The sequence below is a fragment of the Canis aureus genome, chromosome 35 (assembly GCF_053574225.1).
Source record: "Canis aureus isolate CA01 chromosome 35, VMU_Caureus_v.1.0, whole genome shotgun sequence".
Classification (NCBI taxonomy): Eukaryota; Metazoa; Chordata; class Mammalia; order Carnivora; family Canidae; genus Canis; species Canis aureus.
Genome location: NC_135645.1, coordinates 13,456,288 through 13,477,322, shown reverse-complemented (window position 1 = coordinate 13,477,322; position 21,035 = coordinate 13,456,288). Strand labels below are relative to the sequence as shown.

Below are 21,035 nucleotides of genomic sequence, written 5' to 3'. Positions count from 1 at the left end.
ATAGTGATGATTGTACAGTTTTGTGAACATATTAAAATTCATTGAAATGTGCACACGAAAGGATGAAGTTTATGATATGTGAATTATATGAAAACAAATGAATCCGAAAATAAATTAATGAATTTATGTATGTAGATACATGCCTAGGCGTGGAATTGGGTCATAAGGTAAGTCTATGTATAGCTTTCTGAGGAACTGCTGAAGAGTTTTCTAAAGTGGCACAACCATTTTACAGTCTCGCCAGCAACGTATCAGAATTACAGTTTCTCCACTTGCAAAGACTCATTGTTTTGTTTTGTTTTATTTATTTATTTATTTATTTATTTATTTATTTATTTATTTATTTATTGCAAAGGCTCATTGTTAAGAGATCCTAGCAGACAACTCTGCACCAAAGTCTATACGGAACAAATGTAAAATGCTGAGGTTTTCACTGTCTTCTTAAAAACGTGTGTGTGTTTGTTTACAGGTTTCAAAGAAAATCCATCCGTGGAAGCTTTGGTTCCAGTGATGGTAAGAAAAACTGCTGGTTTCAAATTCAAAAGATATCAAGTATGTGGCAACATCCCATTTGGTACTTCTTTTGTCTCTCTGCTTTTTGTAATTTCCAAAGCCTCCCTTGGTTCCTATCCCACAGAGTAATCTAACCTGCACTTTTTAGAGAAAGCAGAGCTAGTGAGAACCAGCCTTCGTAGTTGATAATTACTGAGATATGGAGCTCATACTAAGAACCTTTGCTCACAGTATTCCTTGCAGTTACCCATAGCCCACTTATCAGCCATGCATCTTTTTTTTTTAAGTTTAATCTTTTCTTGGATGTAAATTGTTCACATCTGTTATCCCAAAACTGACTTGTGAACAATAATAAGAATTTATTGTGTCAGCTCTGATACAGAGTTCACTTTTCTCAAATTGAGATAGAGGCTTAAATATTAAGTCTGAAATATTTGAGACTAGTTAGTATAATAAAGAGTATAATAACTTTGGGAAATCCGGAGTAACTGATTATTATTTGACCATTGTAATATGTCTTTTCCTCCACTCTGATAATTTAAACAAAGGAATTCAATTACCTGATCTTTTTATCAAAACGTAGAAAATATTAAATGTCCTTATTTTTTTAATTCAGAAATAATTGACATGTAACATTGTATAAGTTTCCGGTGCACAACACAGGATTTGATATTTGTATATATTGCAAAAACGGTCACCAGGATAAGTCTACTTAACATCTATCAACACACATAGTTACAACTTTTTTTCCTTGTGATGAGAACTTGTAAGATCTACTCTCCTAGGAACTTTCAAATATACAATATTTGTATTAACTACAGTCACTAGGCCACACCTTTTATCCCCAGAACGTATTTATTTTATAACTGGAAGTGTATACCTTTTGTAAATGTCCTCATTTTTGAGCTCTAAATCAGTGTGAGTTACTCAGTGTTCATGAATTATTTGGCATAGAGTGATTATTTGGTAAAGGAACGATGAAACAAGACTTGATTTTTCAGTCACATGCAGCAGATGTTTAGTTCTGTCTTTTCTGTACTTAATACAGAATATTAGAAAGACACAAATTGATCCCCCACCCACCCAGCAGGAACATTCTCACTGTGCTGGAGGGCTGCTTCTCCAGCCTTCCTCTGACTTGTTTCTTCCCAATGTCAGCATGTTTATTTTTTCCAGCCACCTATGCAATTGGTTTTGATAACATCCAACTAGCAGTATGAAAGACTACGAAAGGACACTCACTCTAGTATCTTTAAAATACAAAGTACTACTTTCCCTTGTATTCATAAATTGTTTAAATAAATTCGTCTTCTCTCTGGATCTCATCCTTTTCTTCTAGGGCTCTCCAAGTGTTGCTCTTATTTTGATCCTAGTTGAACTTAGAAAGCCTGATATGTCAGATCCAACTGGTGCTTGTGAAATGATGGTCTGTTATTTTTATTGTATGAGTGAAAACATGTTTATATTGCAATGATTATTAAAGGAATTTTCGTGTTCAGAAGAGTTTCCTGAACAGTGAAGTGTAGGTAGAAAGAGGTGAGACTTTAGCCAGATCATTGTCCAAGATCAAGAAGGCTGTGAAAATTAGTTAGGAGCTACAGGTACCCTTCAGGTGACAAGCAAAAATGAATGAATGATGAAAGAAAGAAAAAAAGAAGAAAGAAAAAAGAAAAAGAAAGAAAGAGAAAGAGAAAGAAAAATAGTAAGAAAGAAAGAGGAAATGAAGTGAAGGGAGGGAGGGAGGCAGTGAGGGAAGGAGGAAGGTGAGGAGAAAGGAAGAAAGAGTAAAGATGCATCAGTTAGGACTTACGTGGCTGCAAATAACAGCAAAATAGATCCCAAAACATGCTTAAACAATAAAGAGGCTCCTCTCCTTGTAGGCTGAGCAGAGGGGTGGGCTTCAGGGTTGACTGAGTCTAGTGGCCCTGGTCGTTTTCCCCACCATTCCTTTGACTCTGCTTTGCTTCCAAGTGCTGGCGGCGAGGTGAATCAGGATGACGCTCTCACCACACAATGTCCAAAAGGAAGGACTTTTTCAGAAGCTCCCATTACTTCTCATGTTTCACTGGCGTAGAGCAGATTATTTGCTTATTGTTAAATCAGTCGCTGCAAAGGAGTAGATTTATCTACAGATGGATCAAGCCTACTTACAGAGCTAAGATGAGATCATCTTCCTCTAAGACCTGTGTTTCTCAAACTTAACATTATTGACATTACAGGCCAGATAATTCTTTGTTGTTAGGGCTGACCCATATACTATAGGATGTTTAACTGCCTTTTGCACCTCCACCTACTGGAAACCAGTAGTACACTCCCTCCTGGTGGCAAATAAAAATGTCTCCAGACATTGGCACTTGTCCTCTTGGGGGCAAAATGCCACCCCTCCCCATCTCTACCCCCAATTGAGAATATCGGACTTAAGCACACAGACTGCCAGATGAGGTTACCTGAACAGAATCCCAGCTTAGTTAGGAAGTAGGGAATGGGATGCTTCACCACAAAGGGCTTTGAAATGGGAAGAAATAAGGAGCCTTTGTTACGCAGACAGGCTACACTGGAAACATGCACATGACAAGTGAGACAAGACCCAGGTGCTGAGGACAAGAGCAGAGAAGACACATTCCACCCTAGGAAAGAACCAGTTAGCGACTCTTTTAAGCCTATCAGATGGAGCATTGAGAAACCAGCCTGGAGCAAGAGACAGAAGCAAGTGAGGGACAGTCTCTGAAAGCTAATGTGAGACATTCTGGGGAGGGACCTTTGCCGAGGAGCAAGGATAGAGAAATGTCACCCAAGGGCCAGGGTGAGTGTGATTGTGGGGGCCACCAGAAGTTCAGGGGTGCTCAGAGCTACCGGAAATGCCCTGGGGGCTGGCAGCCAGAGTAGATGCTAGGCGCAGCGTCTGAAAGGGGAGGATCCCATTAGACTCCTCACGGGGTCCACCCAAAGTAGTGTGGACCTAGGCATCCGAGGAGCTTGGCCTCACGCTTTCACTTTGCGTGCGCTTGAGGTGGAAGATCTGGAGCCAGGTCCTACCGGCCAGCAGAGGGGGGCAGCCCTGTGTTAGTTCTGTGACAACAGGAAGGCTTCATTTGGAAGATCTGTCAGCGTCCTGGTGTTTGTTTTTCTTTCATTTGCCTGCCGGTCTTTCTTAAATTCTATTGGAAAAATGTTGACGTTGGCCCCAACTGTGCCATAAAACAAAGAGCTATCTTTCATACTTCATGAGATAAAGACGGAAATAAGACTGTGGAGCCAGCTGAAGTTGAAATAGTGTTGGTAAAGAGCTGCTTCAGGCCACGAAGGGTTTTGGGGGTTTTTTTGGGTTTTTTGTTTGTTTTTTTACTGTGGTATGTTGGGCCGGACACCATATTCTCCACTCACCACTTAGTACTGAAGACAGGGGCCTCTGTGGTAGTCTGAGGGCTGCTAGGAAAGGCCCTGTGCTCTAAACACATTTCCTCTGTCAGTGGAAAAATCCCACATTTCCCATCATTGTTCAAGAGTCCATATAGAAATTCAGTTACAGCACGAGAGAAAGGTGAATGGGGCGTGTTCGCAGGCTTCCAGGGCCACACGAGCTGTCAGCATGGAACCTGGTGATACCAGAAGGTCATTTTCTCAAGTGAGAGAGAACTAAACAAACCTGACAGGTTGCTAGATTGAAGAACCAAATGGCCATTCAAATCCTTCCCTGGATGGAACCATTGACGAATCCTGCTCTTGGCCAAGAACAGGGTCCAGAGGGAATAAGGCCAATGGTGTGAGTTTGGAGGAGTCAAGGAGCACAGGCCATCATCAGTCTCTGTGGCAGTGGGTCTCAAACTCGAGTCCTGCCTCTTCTTCTTCCAAATTTCCTTGACTTTTCCTGCCACTTTTTCTTTGACAGAAATTTTATTTTAGTGGTTTTCTTCATGCTCTCCTCAACTTTTTTTTTTTAAATACCTCCAGGCTTATTTTTTGTTATCTCATCCCACTGCATGTGCCATTGTGACGCTAGAGAAGGGGAGAGGTCAGAGGCTACCACAAGAAGAGGAGGCAGGGAAAACTCTTGCCAGAGAGAAGCAGCCCATTTCATTCAGTGCAGTAGGATGGTGGGAAGAAGATGGCAGTGGGGTGGGGACAATGAGAGTGACCAGGTGAGCATGACTTGTGTTTTTTCCTCTTCATTGCTGAAATTGGGGAGTAGTGATAGGTTAAAAGGAATGCCAAAACAGAGGAGATTTTACCCAACTTGTCATTGGGGACTCAGGATGCCTGTCTTTTTTGCTTTTGTTCCTCACAAACATTCTCTTTGATAGATAAGCTTAACATTGGTGGCGAATTTTAATAGAGTAGAAAGGCTTCACATATACATTATATACATATGTATATTTGTATTTAAAGTTTATTTAGCTTTCTGAAGAGAGAAGCCCTAAAACCAATGTGCACTGAGGAGGCAGGCCAGCTCTGACACCTGGCCCCTGCTCCCCTGTGCACTATCCAGGTGGAGGGGGATGGTGACCTGAGGCCCTGGCCAGCCCCTCCCAGCAGAGAGTTGCAGTAGTTCTCCCACCACTGGTGGAGTTCAAAGACTGGATCTTTTACATTCTGGTTGCACTTTTAAACCATAGTTTTTGTCTGTGCCCCAAGACAGACAAATCTGCTCCTGGTCCCTCAGTACTATCCCTCCAATTGCAGTTCCCATAGTGCCCTCCATTACTGTGTCTTTGTGTTTCTTGCTATTCTATCTTTAGTTGTGCAAAAGCTGCTCAGTCAGTCCTCAGTTCTTCAGGAGGAATTGCTTTATAAATAGGTGTAGATTCGGTGTGTCTGTGGAGGAGGTGAGCTCAGTGTCTTCCCACATTGCCATCTTGGACTGGAACTCCCTCCTCAACTTTTAAGACTTTGGGGATAGGTAGCCCATTGGCATAAACCAAAATTTTTGGCAGTGAGTTCACATCATTTCTGACTCCCTCTTCAGCTTCCAACTTCCTGAGTCCAGAGACAGAAGAAGGCAGGACAGTTATAAATATGAAGTCCCTGAAAGATTCAAACATGTGCAAAACGAAGGGAAGTCTTTCTCCTCACACTGAGCACTTGCCATAAAAAGCCAGCATGCAAGCGTGTTTTATTCAACGTTGGTAAAGTAAGCAGATGGCAAAGGGTTCATGTTCAGAAAAAAAGATGCCTGAACAAGTTTCTTCATTAAGATGAGCTCATTCACAACTTTGTTATGTTTGCTTATTCCCAGCCAGAACATCTTGCTTGGCCTGTCCTATAAACTGATATTCTGTGTTTAATTCTTTCTAAACACCACAGAGTTAAATATAAATATAATGCCCCTTCTGGGAGCAACAATTATATTTGAAGTTTGGGAGATAATGCTTTGGTTTTTTGCATTCGGTGAAGGCCTTAGGCATTAGAAACATTAGTAGAATATTATTATCCAATGTTGGTCAGTCTCATACTTAAATTGTGCCTGTAGACATCCACAGAGGTAAAACATCTTTATATGCTGGCAATGGTATTGCCCATGACAATCTTGATGCTCTTGTCCATCATGGAACCACTGGTGTTGCAGATGCCTCAGAGTGAGAACAGCAGCTAGTGATACATCAAAACCACAGCTTGCTCACTAACAAGCCAGAGCTGAGTACAGAAATCAGTAACACATCCAAGTCTGAACAGACTCACACAGCTGGCTTTTGCTTTTTAATGAGGTTTCAACTAACATAACAGTGATTGTTTTTGTTCACTCGTATGCTTTAATTTTAGCTATTGTGGGGATTTTTCTCCTGTGTTTACACCCACAAAAACATTGCTTCCCACAAACCATTTCAACCTCCTACCATACATAACCAAACTCAAGCATTTTATTTTTTTTATTAATAAATAAATTTTATTTTATTTTATTTTATTTCTAATTTATTTTTTATTGGTGTTCAATTTACCAACATACAGAATAACCCCCAGTGCCCATCACCCATTCACTCCCACCCCCTGCCCTCCTCCCCTTCTACCACCCCTAGTTCGTTTCCCAGAGTTAGCAGTCTTTACGTTCTGTCTCCCTTTCTGATATTTCCCACCCATTTCTTCTCCCTTCCCTTATATTCCCTTTCACTATTATTTATATTCCCCAAATGAATGAGAACATATAATGTTTGTCCTTCTCCGACTGACTTACTTCACTCAGCCTCAAGCATTTTCCTATGCGCACTTCTACTTCTCATAGCAGAGGGCTTCTCAGTAACCCCAAAATGCCAAAAATTCTGGGTTGATTTTAGTGTCATTCTTCCCTTACTATTTACACATTTGATATTTTTTTTAATTACACCTTTATAAGAGGACATAGGTTAACAGTTAAAAAGACCTTAAAACTACAGGTTTAATCCCTATCAAGATGCAGCTTTTTTCCACAGAACTAGAACAAATAATCCTAAAATTTATATGGAACCACAAGAGACCCCGAATAAAAAGTAGTCTTGAAAAAGATGACAAAACTGGAGGTATCAATCCTAGATTTCAAGATATACTACAAAGCTGTAGTAATCAAAATAGTATGGTACTGGCACAAAAATAGACACATAGATCAATGGAACAGGATAGAAAGCCCAGAAATAAGCCCACGTTTTATAGTCAATTAATCTATAGCAAAGGAGTCAAGAATATGCAATGGGAAAAAGACAGTCTCTTCAACAAATGGTGTTGGGAAAACTGGACAACTACGTGCAAAAGAATGAAACCAGACCACTGTCTTATACCATATACAAAAGTAAACTCAAAATACATTAAAGACTAAATGTTAGACCTAAAACCATAAAATTTCTAGAAGAAAACATAGGCAGTAATCTCTTTGACATCAGCCTGAGTGACATTAGATATGTCTCCTCAGGGAAGAGAAACAAAAGCAAAAACAAACTATTGGGACTACATCAAAATAAAAAGTTTCTGCACACCGAAGGAAACCACCAACAAAACAACAAAACAAAAAGACAACTTACTGAATGGGAGAAGACATTTGCAAATGATTTATTCAATACGGGATTATATCCAAAATATATAAAGAATCTATATAACTCAAAAAAAAAAAAAAGAATCTATATAACTCAACACCAAAAAACCCCAAATAATCCAATTTTTAAATGGGCAGAAGACATGAACAGACATTTCTCCAATGAAGACATAGAAATGGCCAATAGACACATGAAAAGATGCTCAACATCACTCTTCATCAGGAAAATGCAAATCAAAACCACAATGAGACATCACCTCACCCCTGTCAGAATGGCTAAAATCAAAAAGGCAAGAAATAACAAGTGTTGGTAAGGATTTGGAGAAAAAGGAACACTCATGCACTGTTGGTGGGAATGCACACTGGTGCAGCTGTTGTAGAAAACAGTATGGAGGTTTATCAAAAAAATTGAAAAATAGAATTGCCATGTAATCCCCAAAGAAAATTAAAACATTAATTCAAAAAGATATATGTACCCCTATGTTTCTTGCAGCATTGTTTATAATAACCAAATTATGGAAGCAGCCCAAGTGTGTATAGGTAGATGATGGATAAAAAAGACGTGTGTGTGTGGTGTGTGTATATGTGTGTGTGTGTGTATATATATATATATATATATATATATATATATATATATATATACTAGAATATTACCCAGGGAGCAAATTGAACACCAATAAAAAATAAATTTATTATTAAAAATAATAATAATAATAATAAAATAAATTCTCCTACTAGAAAAAAAAAGAATATTACCCAGGTTGCTCATTCCTTTAAGTGGCCAACTCTTGGTTTCAGCTCAGGTCATGATCTCAGGGTGGTGAGATGGAGCTCTGAGTCTACCTCCATGCTCAGCAGGATTTCCTCCCTCTGTCCCTCTCCCCTGCTCTCTGTCTCTCTCTCTCTCTCACTCCCCCTCTAAAATAAATAAATCTTTTTTAAAAAAGAAAGAATATTACTCAGCCATGAAAAAATGAAAAAAAAAAATAAATTAAATAAATAAATAAATAAAAAAGAATGAAATCTTGCCATTTGCACCAACATAGATGGATCTAGAGGGTATAATGTTAAGTGAAATAAGTCAGTCAGAGAAAGACAAGTATCATATGATTTCACTCTTGTGTGGAATTTAAGAAACAAAATGAACAAAGAAAAAAAAAGATGAATTAAAAAACAGGTTTTAAATGCAGAAAATAAACTGCTGGTTGCCAGAGGGGAGGTAGGTGAGGAGACAGGTGAAATGGGTGATGGGGATTAAGAGTACACTTACGATAAGCACGGAGTAAGGTATAGAATTGTTGAATCACGTTGTACACCTGGAACTAATATAACACTGTATGTTAATTATACTTGAATAGAAAGTTTTAAAAAGAGGGAGCTTAAGCTTGAAAGGAGAAAAATAGAAAAGACCACATCACCTGAGATGAGACAACGACACGGTTTCTGTGAGACTCCTCACAGTGAGCTAGACGGAAGGAAGATACTAACATGACCCAATAGAGAATCCTCAGCAAGCAGCAGCAGACAACCTAAGAAGCAAATGCTGTGCTTAGATACTTCTTTAAAGTATCAGTTTATTAAAGTGGAGATGCAAATAAGTCTTATACTTCTTGTCTCTTTTGAAAGATATTCTTGGACATTCCATAAAAGTAATACCCTTGCTGCCAGTTGTTCATATTTTGAAGGAAAATCCCTGTATTATTTTTCAATTAAGAAGATAACTTCTGGGGGTACCTGGGTGGCTCACTCAGTTATAGGGTCTGCCTTCGGCTCAGGTCATGATGTCTGGGTCCTGGGACTGAGCTCCACATCAGGTTCCCTGCTCAGCAGGGAGGCTGTTTCTCCTTTCTCTCTGCCCTCCCACCACTACCCTACTCATGCTCTCTCTCTCTCTCTCTCTCTCTCTCTCTCTCTCTTTCTCTCAAATAAATAAATTAAATATTAAAAAAAGAAGAAGTTTTAGGGCACCTTGGTGGCCCAGTTAGTTAAACATCTGACTCTTGGTTTCAGCTCAGGGTCATGATCTCAGGGTCATGAGATTGAGCCCCATGCTGTGCTCCATGCTGGGCAGGAAACTTGCTTAAGATTCTCTCTTCCTTCTGATCCTCCCCTACTCACACTCACACTCTGTCTCTCTCTCTAGAAAAAAAAAAAAAAAAAAGAAAGAAAAGAAAAAAGTTTTAACTGAAACCAATACAATGAACCACTCTCTATCTGGAGGACTCTGGGCAAATTACTCAATCTCTCAATGCCTTCCTTTTGTTATTTTAAAATGATGATAATAGTACCTACCTCATAGGGCCGTTAAAAAATTAAAAGAGTAAATTCTTGTAAAGAACTTAAAAGGGTGTCTGACATACACTGAAGTTTCAGTGAACGCTAGCGGGGTATAGTAGTAGTAGTAGCAGTAGTAGTAGTAATACCATCAGCAACCATAGCAGTAGTAACAGCAATGGGAACATGAGTTATGGTAGCAGTACTAGTGGTGGTGAGAATAGTAATTGGAATTTGTTATAGTTAGTAGTCAAGGCAGCAAAGCTCTGGGCTGGAACTATGGCCAAGTCTGTCCTAGGTCAAAGAGTCAATCAAATCATACACAACATCTCCATCTGACACTACTATTGCACACACAAAAATATAGTATCTCAAACTTTGAAGTCTGAAAATAACTTACTTCTCTGCCTTGAAGTTGGATGAAGAGCAGAGACAGTATCGACACCATGTTCCATATTTATGGGTGAGCCCAAGAAAGGCCAAGGAATGTCTGCTTTCTTGAAGTAATAAGAAATATATCAGAGAATCTCCAGGCCTAGGGACAGTGCCAGGGAGTCTGCATTCTGAGGGCCTGGGAACAACCTTGCCTGCCAGGAATGTTGTGTGAGCCAAAGGCCTTGCTGGGGCCTTCCAGCTGAGCCAACTCTTGGCTAAGCTACCAAAAGGAGAAGGAAATTGAGTCTCCAGGGGCCGTCTTTCATCACCTGGCTAAATATTTTGAACTCGGGATTTAATTCTTCTTCTTCATGAAGAAAGTGAACACACAAAGGGTAAAAAACAGATAAGGCCCACAAATAAGATTGTTTTTTAATGTTTTTCACTACCCACCGGTGGGAGGAAGGCTAAGCACTGGATGAGAAGGGTTGGCTGTGACAAATGATGAACTGTTGGAGGCTTTGGTTCCATTTTACGTGTTACGTCCTGGAGCATGAGTGTAATAACGAACTGTATTTTCTATGAAGAAATGGAAATGTATTCACAGTGAGGATGTTATAGAATATCCTCAGTTATGTGTCTTCACTGAACATGTATTTCCCTGCAACAGTATACGAGACCGACCAGTTAACTCACAGTGTGTCTTGCTTGCATGTGCTACAGGCAGTCTCACCTCAGAAGAGAGAGGCCATATCGAACTTCCCACCAGCCTGACAATATCCAGGATCCTTGACAAACTCAGGAGGCAGTGAAGAAATATTCTCATGCATCTCCCCAGATGAGTGTGGCTGCTGGAAATACCGTAGCATTAAGTCAGAGTCCGAGAGATGGCCTAGAAACCCTACTTAGTCGTGGTTTCCCCTCTTCTTGTTCAGCCCTGCCTCATCCTCAGAGGCGGACAAAGCCAATGGTAGCATCTCTTCTGATAACCAAGGAGATGGTTGGGAGATATTTTTCTCTGCTGCTGGCGGTGGCATGGTTCCAGATGCCAACGCCAGACTCAGAGGAACGAGTTCACTCCCGGTGCTGCTACAAGGAGTACCTCAATGGAAAAGTTTGAGGAGCATTATCTTATTCTGCTTCTCTCTCACTGCCAACAAACATTTGGCAACAGATCCAGAAATCTCAAAATATCTCATATTTTTCCATATCCTTAGCTCAGTTGTCATCATTTATTGCTCCAAGGAGTGCAGTAATTTCCTCTCTATCTGGGCTCAGCCTGCCAATAGTCAGGGTATTGCTAAATTCTATTTAAAAAACCCCCAAATTGGGGCCCCTGGGTGGCTCAGCAGTTGAGCGTGTCTGCCTTTGGCTCAGGGCGTGATCCTGGGGTCCCAGGATCGAGTCCCACATCAGGCTCCCCGCATGGGGCCTGCTTCTCCCTCTAACTGTGTCTCTGCCTCTCTTTCTGTGTCTCTCATGAATACATAAATAGAATCTTAAAAAAAAAAAAAGGAAAACCTCCAAATTACAGGGCTTTCATCAGAGAAGTTTATCTCTATGTTTCTGTTCAGTGGCGGCCTTCCTCAAAGTGATTTCAGGACCTGTGCTCCTTTGTTCTTGTGATTCTGCAATCCCATCAGGCAGGAACCAGAAGATGGTTTCTCTGAAAAGTGCCAAAGGAAAAAAAAAAGTGCCAAAGAGCAAATACATTAGACGTCTCGGTCACAACTGCTCAACTCTGTCGCTATAGCCAAAGGCAGCCACAGATGTACCCCAATGACTGTGGCTGTGTTTCGATAGAACTTTAGATATGAATACTGAACTCTGAGTTTCATATCATTTTTACCTTATCATGAAATATTCTTTCGATTTCTTGCCCCAACCATTTAAAAAATTGAAAACCATTCTTACTTCAAGGGCCGTACAAAAACAGGTGGCAGACGGGATTTGGCTTGCAGGTCAAGTCTAGCGCGTCTTGTAGTAGAGTAAGAAGAACAATAAAGCCTAAAATGTGGCCTGATGCTTCAAACTACCCAGCAAGTGGACATAAAGCATTGCCTCTTTGTGTTTCTTTTTAACAGGCTCTGGTAATACGGCGGTATCACGTCCCATTGCTGCCAGCACCCCTGAAGGAAGCAATTACGGGGCAATAGGTATTTCCTACAATGAGTCCATTCATTGAAGTATTTCCTAACTCTCCAGAGAGTAGGCTACAAAGGGTCCTCCAGCCCCTACTGGCTGTGAGAGTGGGCAAGGCAGTCATCATGTAAGATTGTCCTTGTTTTTCTTTTTGTTTTTGTTTTTTTTTCCTTGTTCTTTTTTTTAATAAGATGCATTGGTTGGGTGATCTGGAAAGCTCCTTCCAGCTCTGTCTCCAGTCCTGTTCTTCTGTGCTAGCCACATGTGAGCAGAATGCCCTACCATGGTTGCCATTGACTCCCAAGGTCCCCATGGGGGTGTCTTCAAACCCAGCCCGAGTCTGGGGCACGAACAGTGTGTCAGAGTCGAGGTCAGGGGGCCCGACATCGATTGACGAGCTGTTTCATTCTCAGGTTTCAGTGGAGTAAGGGCGATCAGAAGACTAAGGCTCTGCTGCAGGTGAACATGGCTGTAGCCTGACAGTTGCTCATTTTGGCCAACTTCATAATTGAACCTAGTCATTCACACGGCAGCCCCCCGTGTTCATTGTGCGGCCTGAAAGACAGAATTCCTGTGGGTCTATGAATGGTTCGCTTAAAATGTCAGGGCAGAGGGGCTGGGAGTCCTTATTCCTGCTCTGGTGTGCTGCAACTTGGAGAAGCATGTGGGCTTCGTGCAGGCTACTTATTTCTGGCTCTGCAAGAACTGGGTTTGTTGTGGGTTTTTTTTTTTTTTTTTTTTTTAACTATCTGAACAGAAGCAATAAAGCGGAAGGTAGGCTCAGCTCATGTGCTTATCAAGCTGCACAAATTCCCATCTGCTCTGGGAAACATTCACGAGAACACAAGGATTCTTCTCCCCGAGAGTGTTGTTCTCATTATGTAATCATAGCTACGGCATGTGGGGGATTTCACTGTATTAATACTTGATCCACGAGCAATGTATAGCTGCTGGATATGTGTGTGCTTACACGTATATGCGGTGGATGCTATACATAACTGTGCATGTATATGTTTATATATTTATGTTCATATTTTAAAATATGAAACATGACATATAAGCATAATCTTATTTTTTTGCATCCAAATACTTAACAGAGCAGATGCCTTTATGTTCTTGATATGTATTTGGCCCTAGACATAGACAATTTAAATATATGAATAGGAGAAGGGGAAAATTAGAAGTCCATTGAGGAGGAATTGAGAGAAAGAACATGTGTTGTGGGTAAGGAGTTCATTTTTACCAACACAACATTTTCAAGAATGAGTCAGCACTGTGCTTTTTGCAGAGAGGAGGAATGGGCTGCATGGGTCTTTCCTAGCTTTGGAAGGCAGATGAGTTTTCTCTGTTTCAGAGGAATCAAGCTCCAGCCCTGGCAGGCAGGTGTCCTCCTCCGACGGTGGGCACACGTGCCAGTCAGACACAGACAGCTCCGTGGAGGAGAGTGACTTCGACACCATGCCAGACATTGAGAGTGATAAGAACGTCATCCGGACCAAGGTACCCCAGCCTGGTCATACTCTTGACAAGCACTGAAAGTTCAGCAAATACACCTCCAGCAAGCCTCAGTTTCCTTTATTTTATTTTCCTTTCAAGGGAAACCGGACTTCCCTAAGGGCTTTTGAGATCAAACATAACTACAGGCTAAAAGCAATACCCTGCTAATTAGCAGTTCTCTCTAGAGGGAGAAAGTGAGATCATCAAGGAGAGTAGAGCATTTACTCGGGGTTTTCAGGGCCCGGGGGCACCTGGCTGGCTCAGTCGGAAGAGCATAGGACTCTTGATCCCTTTGTAAGTTCAAGCCCCACGTTGGGGGTAGACATTACCTAAGTAAATAAAACTTTAAAAAACAACAGCAGCAACACCCAGGGTCTGAAGTGGCTGACTGAGGACCATATAGGAGGAAGGGATCCAGCAGATGGAAGAAAAGATTCGCTTAGGGGTATACCCGGGAAAAGTCCTTGGTTGTGCACATACCGGGCCTCAGGAGTAAAGCTCGTTTCTTTCCAGCATATATTTATTGTGTTGTATCCAGTAACCAGTTTCAATCCTATCATTCGAGGACCACAGAGTAGACATCTCTGAAAACTGAAAACCAATTCCTGAGATAAAAGAAGCAGTTGAGACCCTGCCCACCCCCCATAGGTTTTCCGCATCAGCCAATTCTTACAATTTCAGAGAAAATACTTGGATTTTTATTAAGGTGTCTTGGGGAAAAAAAATGGAAAGAAAAGTTTTATTAAATAATTTTAATCCCTAAGTGAGGAATTGGATTGAAATTTTGTAAAGCTTTCTTTTGTATTTTCTGGGGGAAAAAAAAAAAGCCAAGTACAGTCTTGCATTCTCCTTTTATTTGGTATCCTAGATGTTCCTTTACCTGTCAGATCTGTCCAGGAAGGACCGGAGAATTGTCAGCAAAAAATATAAGATTTATTTTTGGTGAGTAGATGACTACTAGGACCACGGTTCCTTTAAGTAAAATGAAAGTTTTCTTAGTAAAAGCCACAATCACTTATGGCACCAGTTTCCGTTTAATAATTCATGTCACGTTCTATAAGAAAAACAAAAATGAACTACAAAAGACAGCCATCCCTAAATTAAATACAAATGAAGTAAAAATGAGAATGGTAGTAAAATCCCATATGCTTAGGGAGCACACCAAATCCATTTCCAGAAAGACAACATAACAATAACGTGTCACTACCTTCCATGAGACACACTAAACTGGAGCCTTTATGTTCTTTTTTTTTTTTTTTCTTGAGCCTTTATGTTCTTAATATGTTGATATTCCATCTTCTCACCCGGCCTTGCTCTTAGAAGAGCCGGTAATTTCAGGGACTAAGGGTCTACAGCATCTCAGAGGAGCTGGAAACCACCCTGAGAGAGGATACCCCAGCCAGGGACAAATAGACTTGTGGTGGTCAAGCACCCAGAGGTAGCCTCTCTCCAAGTCGAGGTGCTGATCTGCCTGGCAGGAGGCCCCCCTCCCCTCAAGCTCACGCCCTTCCTTTCCTCTGGAAGGATTCCCTTTTACTTGGATACAAATATTTGAGGCAAGCAAGAGCCTGGGGGGGCCCCATGGAATTTCAGAGTGGGACCATAGTTTTGGAACTAAGAGGTCTCTGAGAGAGCCACACTCCTTCATGTGATCCATCTCCCATTACTTACACTCTGATCACTTTTAATCAGACAATATCCTAAAGCAATGGACCTCATCCATAATTTGAGTAAAGCAGAAGCAAGTGTTATTTTTAGGTTTACTAATGATTGCAGTAGTAGGATGCTGGAGAGACAGGAACTGTGTAATCAGTCTCTAATTACTTTTACAAATTAACTAAAGAGTTATGGGGTAGAAGGACTCTATTTTAAAAGTTGAGCCAAGATTCCATTGTTAATTTGGAAATCACTATTTCCGGTTCTTTCTGCCTGCTTAGGAACATCATCACCATCGCTGTGTTTTATGCACTGCCTGTGATCCAGCTGGTCATCACCTACCAGACAGTAAGTGCTGCCCAGAATCCTAGAACCCCAGCTTTCGTACTGCAGGTGTCATATATATATATATATATATATATATATATATATATATATATATAACTTGAGCTCAGTCCAGTAATTAATTTCCCATTTTAGTTCCTGTTGGACTTCTCCTTTGCTTCGTTTTTGATGGACCTTTTTTAAAAAAAAATTTTTTTTATTTATTTATTCATGAGAGACACAGAGAGGGAGAGGCAGAGACATAAGCAGAGGGAGAAGCAGGCTCCCCTTAGGAATCCTGTTGCGAGACTCAATCCTAGCACCCTAGGATCACATCCCAAGACAAAGGCAGACGCTCAACCACTGAGCCACCCAGGTGTCCCTTTGACGGACCTTTAAACCTAGCTCCCAATTGTTTTATCACAGAAGGGCCTGGGACCTCTTGTATCATTCTAACTCAATTTGAAGTTATTACCTTAGGCTTATTCAGTCATAATATCTATCAATATATCTGTTATTTGCCAGGCTGAACTTCTGATATCAAGGGGTAATGAATAGAATAAATAAAGTTCCAGACCAAAACAAAGAAACCTAGTGTCTAATTTAGCCTGTACCTCTATTGAGGGTAAATATTTTTTTGCAAAACTAAAAACAGCTTTACAAAACTAATAAGATATTATTAATTAAGAAAATATAGAATAAGAACGAAAATAGGGCCACCTGGGTGGCTCAGCGGTTGAGCATCTACTTTCGGTTCAGGTCGTGATCCCGGGTCGAGGGATTGAGTCCGGCATCGGGCTCCCCACGGGGAGCCTGCTTCTTTCTCTGCCTGTGTCTCTGCCTCTCTGTGTCTCTCATGAATAAATAAATAAATCTTTTAAAAAAGAACAAAAATAAAGTAAAAACAAATGAACTGAGATAATTAAAGCAGCCTGAAAATCCTCATTGCTCCTTCATAGAACCCTAGGGTCCAGATCACATAATGACCTTCTCTAGCATTTATTACATACAGAAAGCCTACTTTAAAAGCATAAGGGTGACGGTGTTTCTAATGCAGTGACTCTCAAACTACTGTGCATCCAAATCACCTGGGGAGCTTTTAAATCCCAGTGTCCAGGCTGTATCCTATACCAAATTAGATCCAAGTTTCTGAGAGTAGAACCAGGCATCAATATTAATTAAACCCCCAGCAATTCTAATATACAGCCAAGTTTGAAGGCCAATGGTCTTATGGCACCATTTAGCCAATATTTAGCCAATTCCATACTTACTATGCAATGAGAACAAGGACTTTTATAAGGTTTGGGCACACTGCTTATAATCCCAATATTCTCTGAGTACCTCAGGGCCCTGTCGGAAGATAGAGCTGTGCTATGGTCTAGGAAGGTTCTTAATGATAGAGATGGCAATAAACTGAACACTTACTTCTTCAGGTCTCCTTGTCCTGTGGTTATCACTTCCACACACAGAATGGGACAGCTCCATACCCTCCCAAATGCATCTAGAAAATAGAACATATCATGACAGTTCTAATAAGCCTGTGCTATATGAAGGTGGCAGACAATGACCCGTCCCTGCTGAGAAGGAACACTGGTTATGTGGGAAATCAATGTGTGCAGTGCCTGTCTTTTGTGATTTCAGGCTGAGCTCAACAGATGGAGAAACTCTGCATCTCCTCTTCTCACTCTTGATTTTGCAGGTGGCGAATGTCACTGGCAATCAGGATATCTGCTACTACAACTTCCTCTGTGCTCACCCCTTGGGTGTCCTGAGGTGAGCCCGGTCCTCTGGCTGCCCAGGAGGCATTTAGAGATTCCTTTCTGTGAGATGTGATGTCCGTTTTTAAAAATACTAAAGACAGCCATGGAAAACTACCCCAGTCAAGGGTAAAGAGGGATGAAATCAAGAAGTTTTGAGACCAGATATGTGCCTCTCATTCCTGTATAGGGGCCTCACGAAACATTCCTAAGAGTAACCAGCTGAGAAGAGGGCAGGGTTGTTTTTTAAAATATCAGGTCCTAGGGGATCCCTGGGTGGCTCAGCGGTTTGGAGCCTGACTTTGGCCCAGGATGTGATCCTGGAATCCTGGGATCGGGTCCTATGTCGGGTCCCCCGCATGGAGCCTGCTTCTCCCTCTGCCTGTGTCTCTGCCTCTCTCTCTGTGTGTGTCTCTTGTGAATAAATAAATAAAATCTTAAAAATAAAATAAAATAAAATAAAATAAAATAAAATAAAATAAAATAAAATATCAGATCCTAGTTGTGATGACACTCTTCCATGGGCATGAGATGCTCATATGTTAAGCCACTAAACAACCTCATTAAATAAATAGCATTATCCTTACTCCCATCTTCAGATTAAGATGCTAAGGCATCGAAAGGAAGGACTTTTGGAAAGTCCCTCAACTGTTAGTGATGTCAGGACTAAACCTGGCCTGCTGCCTCCAAGGCTATGCTCTACCCACCAGAACATGGAAAAATGGAAAGAGCATTCACCTGGCAGTTGGAAGCCAGGCTTCTTGTTCCAGAATTAAACCAGCCTCAGTTTCTTGAAATAAAGCAGCTGGCTATGACCACCTGACACTTCACAGTTACAAAGCTGAATATCAACACACATAGCATGGGTCTGTCTATGAGGGTCCATCTATGAGAATTCCCTGTGACAGTGTAGCTGAAACTCTTGGCCAAACTGCCCATCTTTGGAGCAACTGTTTCCCAGGATTCATTTCATGCCAGTGCCATCAGGATAAGAGAGGATTGAGTAAGTGTTAGGGAAGCCAGTCAGGCATCTCAGAGAAGAAACAGACACATTATCACAGGCTAGGCATCCTAAAATAAAGGAGTAAGGTTAAAGATGATCTCTGATGACTTACCAGTCCTTAAGTCTGATGAAAAGGCTGGGCTGGGCAGAAAACATGGAATGATTAGAGTACTCATTCATACATTCATTCATTCCTTCTCTGATCTCTGGGATCGCCTGGCCACTCTCATGGTTTCCCTCTCATCCCGCAGTGCCTTCAACAACATTCTCAGTAACCTGGGCCATGTGCTCCTGGGCTTCCTTTTCCTGCTAATAGTCTTGCGCCGGGACATTCTCCATCGCAGAGCCCTGGAAGCCAAGGACATCTTTGCCATGGTGAGGAGAGGGCGGGTAAATCAGACATGGATGCTGGGAAGGGTCATGGTTCCAAACAGTATCTGCCAAGGGGAGGGACATCTGGCTTGATGGTGTGGTGTTGGATTGTGTGTAATGAACAACAGGAGGCCAGAAGCTTGGGTTTCCAGATCCTATGCCTCTATCACCAATTGGTGTCTCTCCACTGACCACACTTTCTCCCCTTTCAGGAGTATGGGATTCCTAAACACTTTGGTGTTTTCTATGCAATGGGCATCGCATTGATGATGGAAGGAGTGCTCAGTGCGTGTTACCATGTCTGCCCTAATTACTCCAACTTCCAATTCGGTAATTAGAATTTTCATCAATCACACAGATTTGAGTTATAGGAGTCTTGTCCTGGGACCCTCCCCAAATGCATGCAAGAGTTAAATGATATGTGAGCTAAATGTTATGTGAGCTAAAGTGATTTGAGGGCACCTCCTCACAGGGCCTAGTTTCCACATGTTGTACCATCTTTTCTCTCTGACCACCTTTCAGACTAGAAAAGCCTCAACATTGAATGATGATCCCATGGTTAGATCTGCAGGTGGGCATTGGGCTAAGCGTTAGGCAGCAAGGCAGATAATGTCCACCAACAGACATCTGGTAAGTTCCCTTAGTATAATTTGGCCTAACTTAGCAACTAGACTGCTTTGGGTTGAAAATAATAGAAAGCCTGGTCCAACTGGGCCAAATAATAAGGACAGTTATCGGCTTGCCTTCTGAAAATCCAAAGATATAAAAAGCTTGCAGGTGACTTATCAGGTGGCTCTGGGTCCAGTTCTCTGTGATCCCTAGGGTTGTCCTCAGCCTGTAGGCTGATGTTTATCCTGAGGCTTTTAGGAAACTCATGATGACAAAAGTAGCTACAGCAGGTCCTGGCTTCCTGTCTCTACTTCATGATGTTTGGTGGCTGCAGCAAGCTGGTTTCCAGGAGCCTTCATTTAAGAGCAAAGGAAGTTCTTTGTCAACCCCCCCCCCAATAATATAATTCCACATCTCAGTAGTTACAATAGTCCTGAGCCCATTCCAGAATTATTCCCTAGATGCTGGTTGGCTCAAGCATGGGTTGGCAATCATGGCAGCAAAAGAGGGAGATTACCTTTAGACCAACGAGACCCATTCATGGAACCAGGGGTTGGAATTAGCTTTGCTTAAACAAATAGACTGGAAAGGCATGCATTTCTGAATTGAAAATGGGGCTAAGATATTTGAGTTAGTACTGATCCGCGGTCAGGAAGGAGGAAGGGAAGAGCTGATGCTGGTAGTAGGCAATTAACAGTGACCTCCACATGCGAGGATACAAATTTTAGAAACGGTCATTTTTATATTTGTGCTCCAACCTCTGTCCACGAACCCAGAACATCACAGAAATTCTCCGTCAGGTTTAATTTTTGTTAAATTAGAAACATTTTTAATAGAAAAAATTACAGAGAACAGTATGAGTCACCCTGCCGAACAAATGCCAACATTTTAAAAATATTTGCCTTAAATCTACCTTTTAAGAAATAAAATGCTGTGATAAAGGTGAGGTTCTTTGAACTGCTTTCCAAACTTATTCCCCTGCCTCCTTCCCCAGAGGCAACAGCTATAACAAATTTGATATTTGTTTGTTTTTATAATTTTACTACATTTGTAGTGAGTTGATATTTACTTATCACACTATGTTCTGTAACTTTTTTTTCATCCAACATGTTCTCAAGATTTATCAATATTGAATCAAGGACATACAGTTCACTCATTTTTAAGCATTGTCATCTTCTATAATAAAAATATGAGACTACATTTATCAGTCCCTCTATCAAACACTATTCAGATGTTTCCAGGATGTTGCTGCTGCAGACACTGCTGCAGTGAACACCCTTACATACTTCTCTTTGCACCCACGTGAGAGGGGTTCCCTGGGACACCTAGAAGTAGAATTTTGGAGTTGCCTTGCTTACGCATCTTCCATTTGACCAAAAACGTCCAGATTTCTACAGATTATTAATTCCCACTCCTGCTAGTTGTCTGAGAGCTCCCATTTCCCTACATCATCACTAAAGTGTTATTGTCAGACATTCAAATGTTTTGCTAATTGTCCCGTCTTGAGTAATACGGGACA

The 21,035-nt window shown here is 41.3% G+C and overlaps 1 protein-coding gene and 1 long non-coding RNA gene across 3 annotated transcripts in view; one reads left to right on the top strand and one right to left on the bottom strand.

Moving 5' to 3' along the window:
* Positions 1-2,756, bottom strand: part of LOC144305529 (uncharacterized) — a 30,772-nt gene extending 28,016 nt beyond the window's left edge. The window contains exon 1 of the long non-coding RNA XR_013372530.1: positions 2,324-2,756. This is a non-coding gene — a long non-coding RNA (uncharacterized LOC144305529). The remainder of the gene's footprint in view (positions 1-2,323) is intronic.
* SIDT1 (SID1 transmembrane family member 1) overlaps positions 1-21,035 on the top strand; it is a 95,545-nt gene that overhangs the window by 57,409 nt on the left and 17,101 nt on the right. For both annotated transcript variants that reach the window (XM_077884434.1, XM_077884433.1), the window contains exons 10-17: positions 470-513; positions 12,241-12,312; positions 13,653-13,798; positions 14,664-14,737; positions 15,733-15,799; positions 17,475-17,548; positions 18,787-18,910; positions 19,120-19,237. In XM_077884434.1, the coding sequence (XP_077740560.1) occupies positions 470-513; positions 12,241-12,312; positions 13,653-13,798; positions 14,664-14,737; positions 15,733-15,799; positions 17,475-17,548; positions 18,787-18,910; positions 19,120-19,237 (719 nt within the window). The remainder of the gene's footprint in view (positions 1-469; positions 514-12,240; positions 12,313-13,652; positions 13,799-14,663; positions 14,738-15,732; positions 15,800-17,474; positions 17,549-18,786; positions 18,911-19,119; positions 19,238-21,035) is intronic.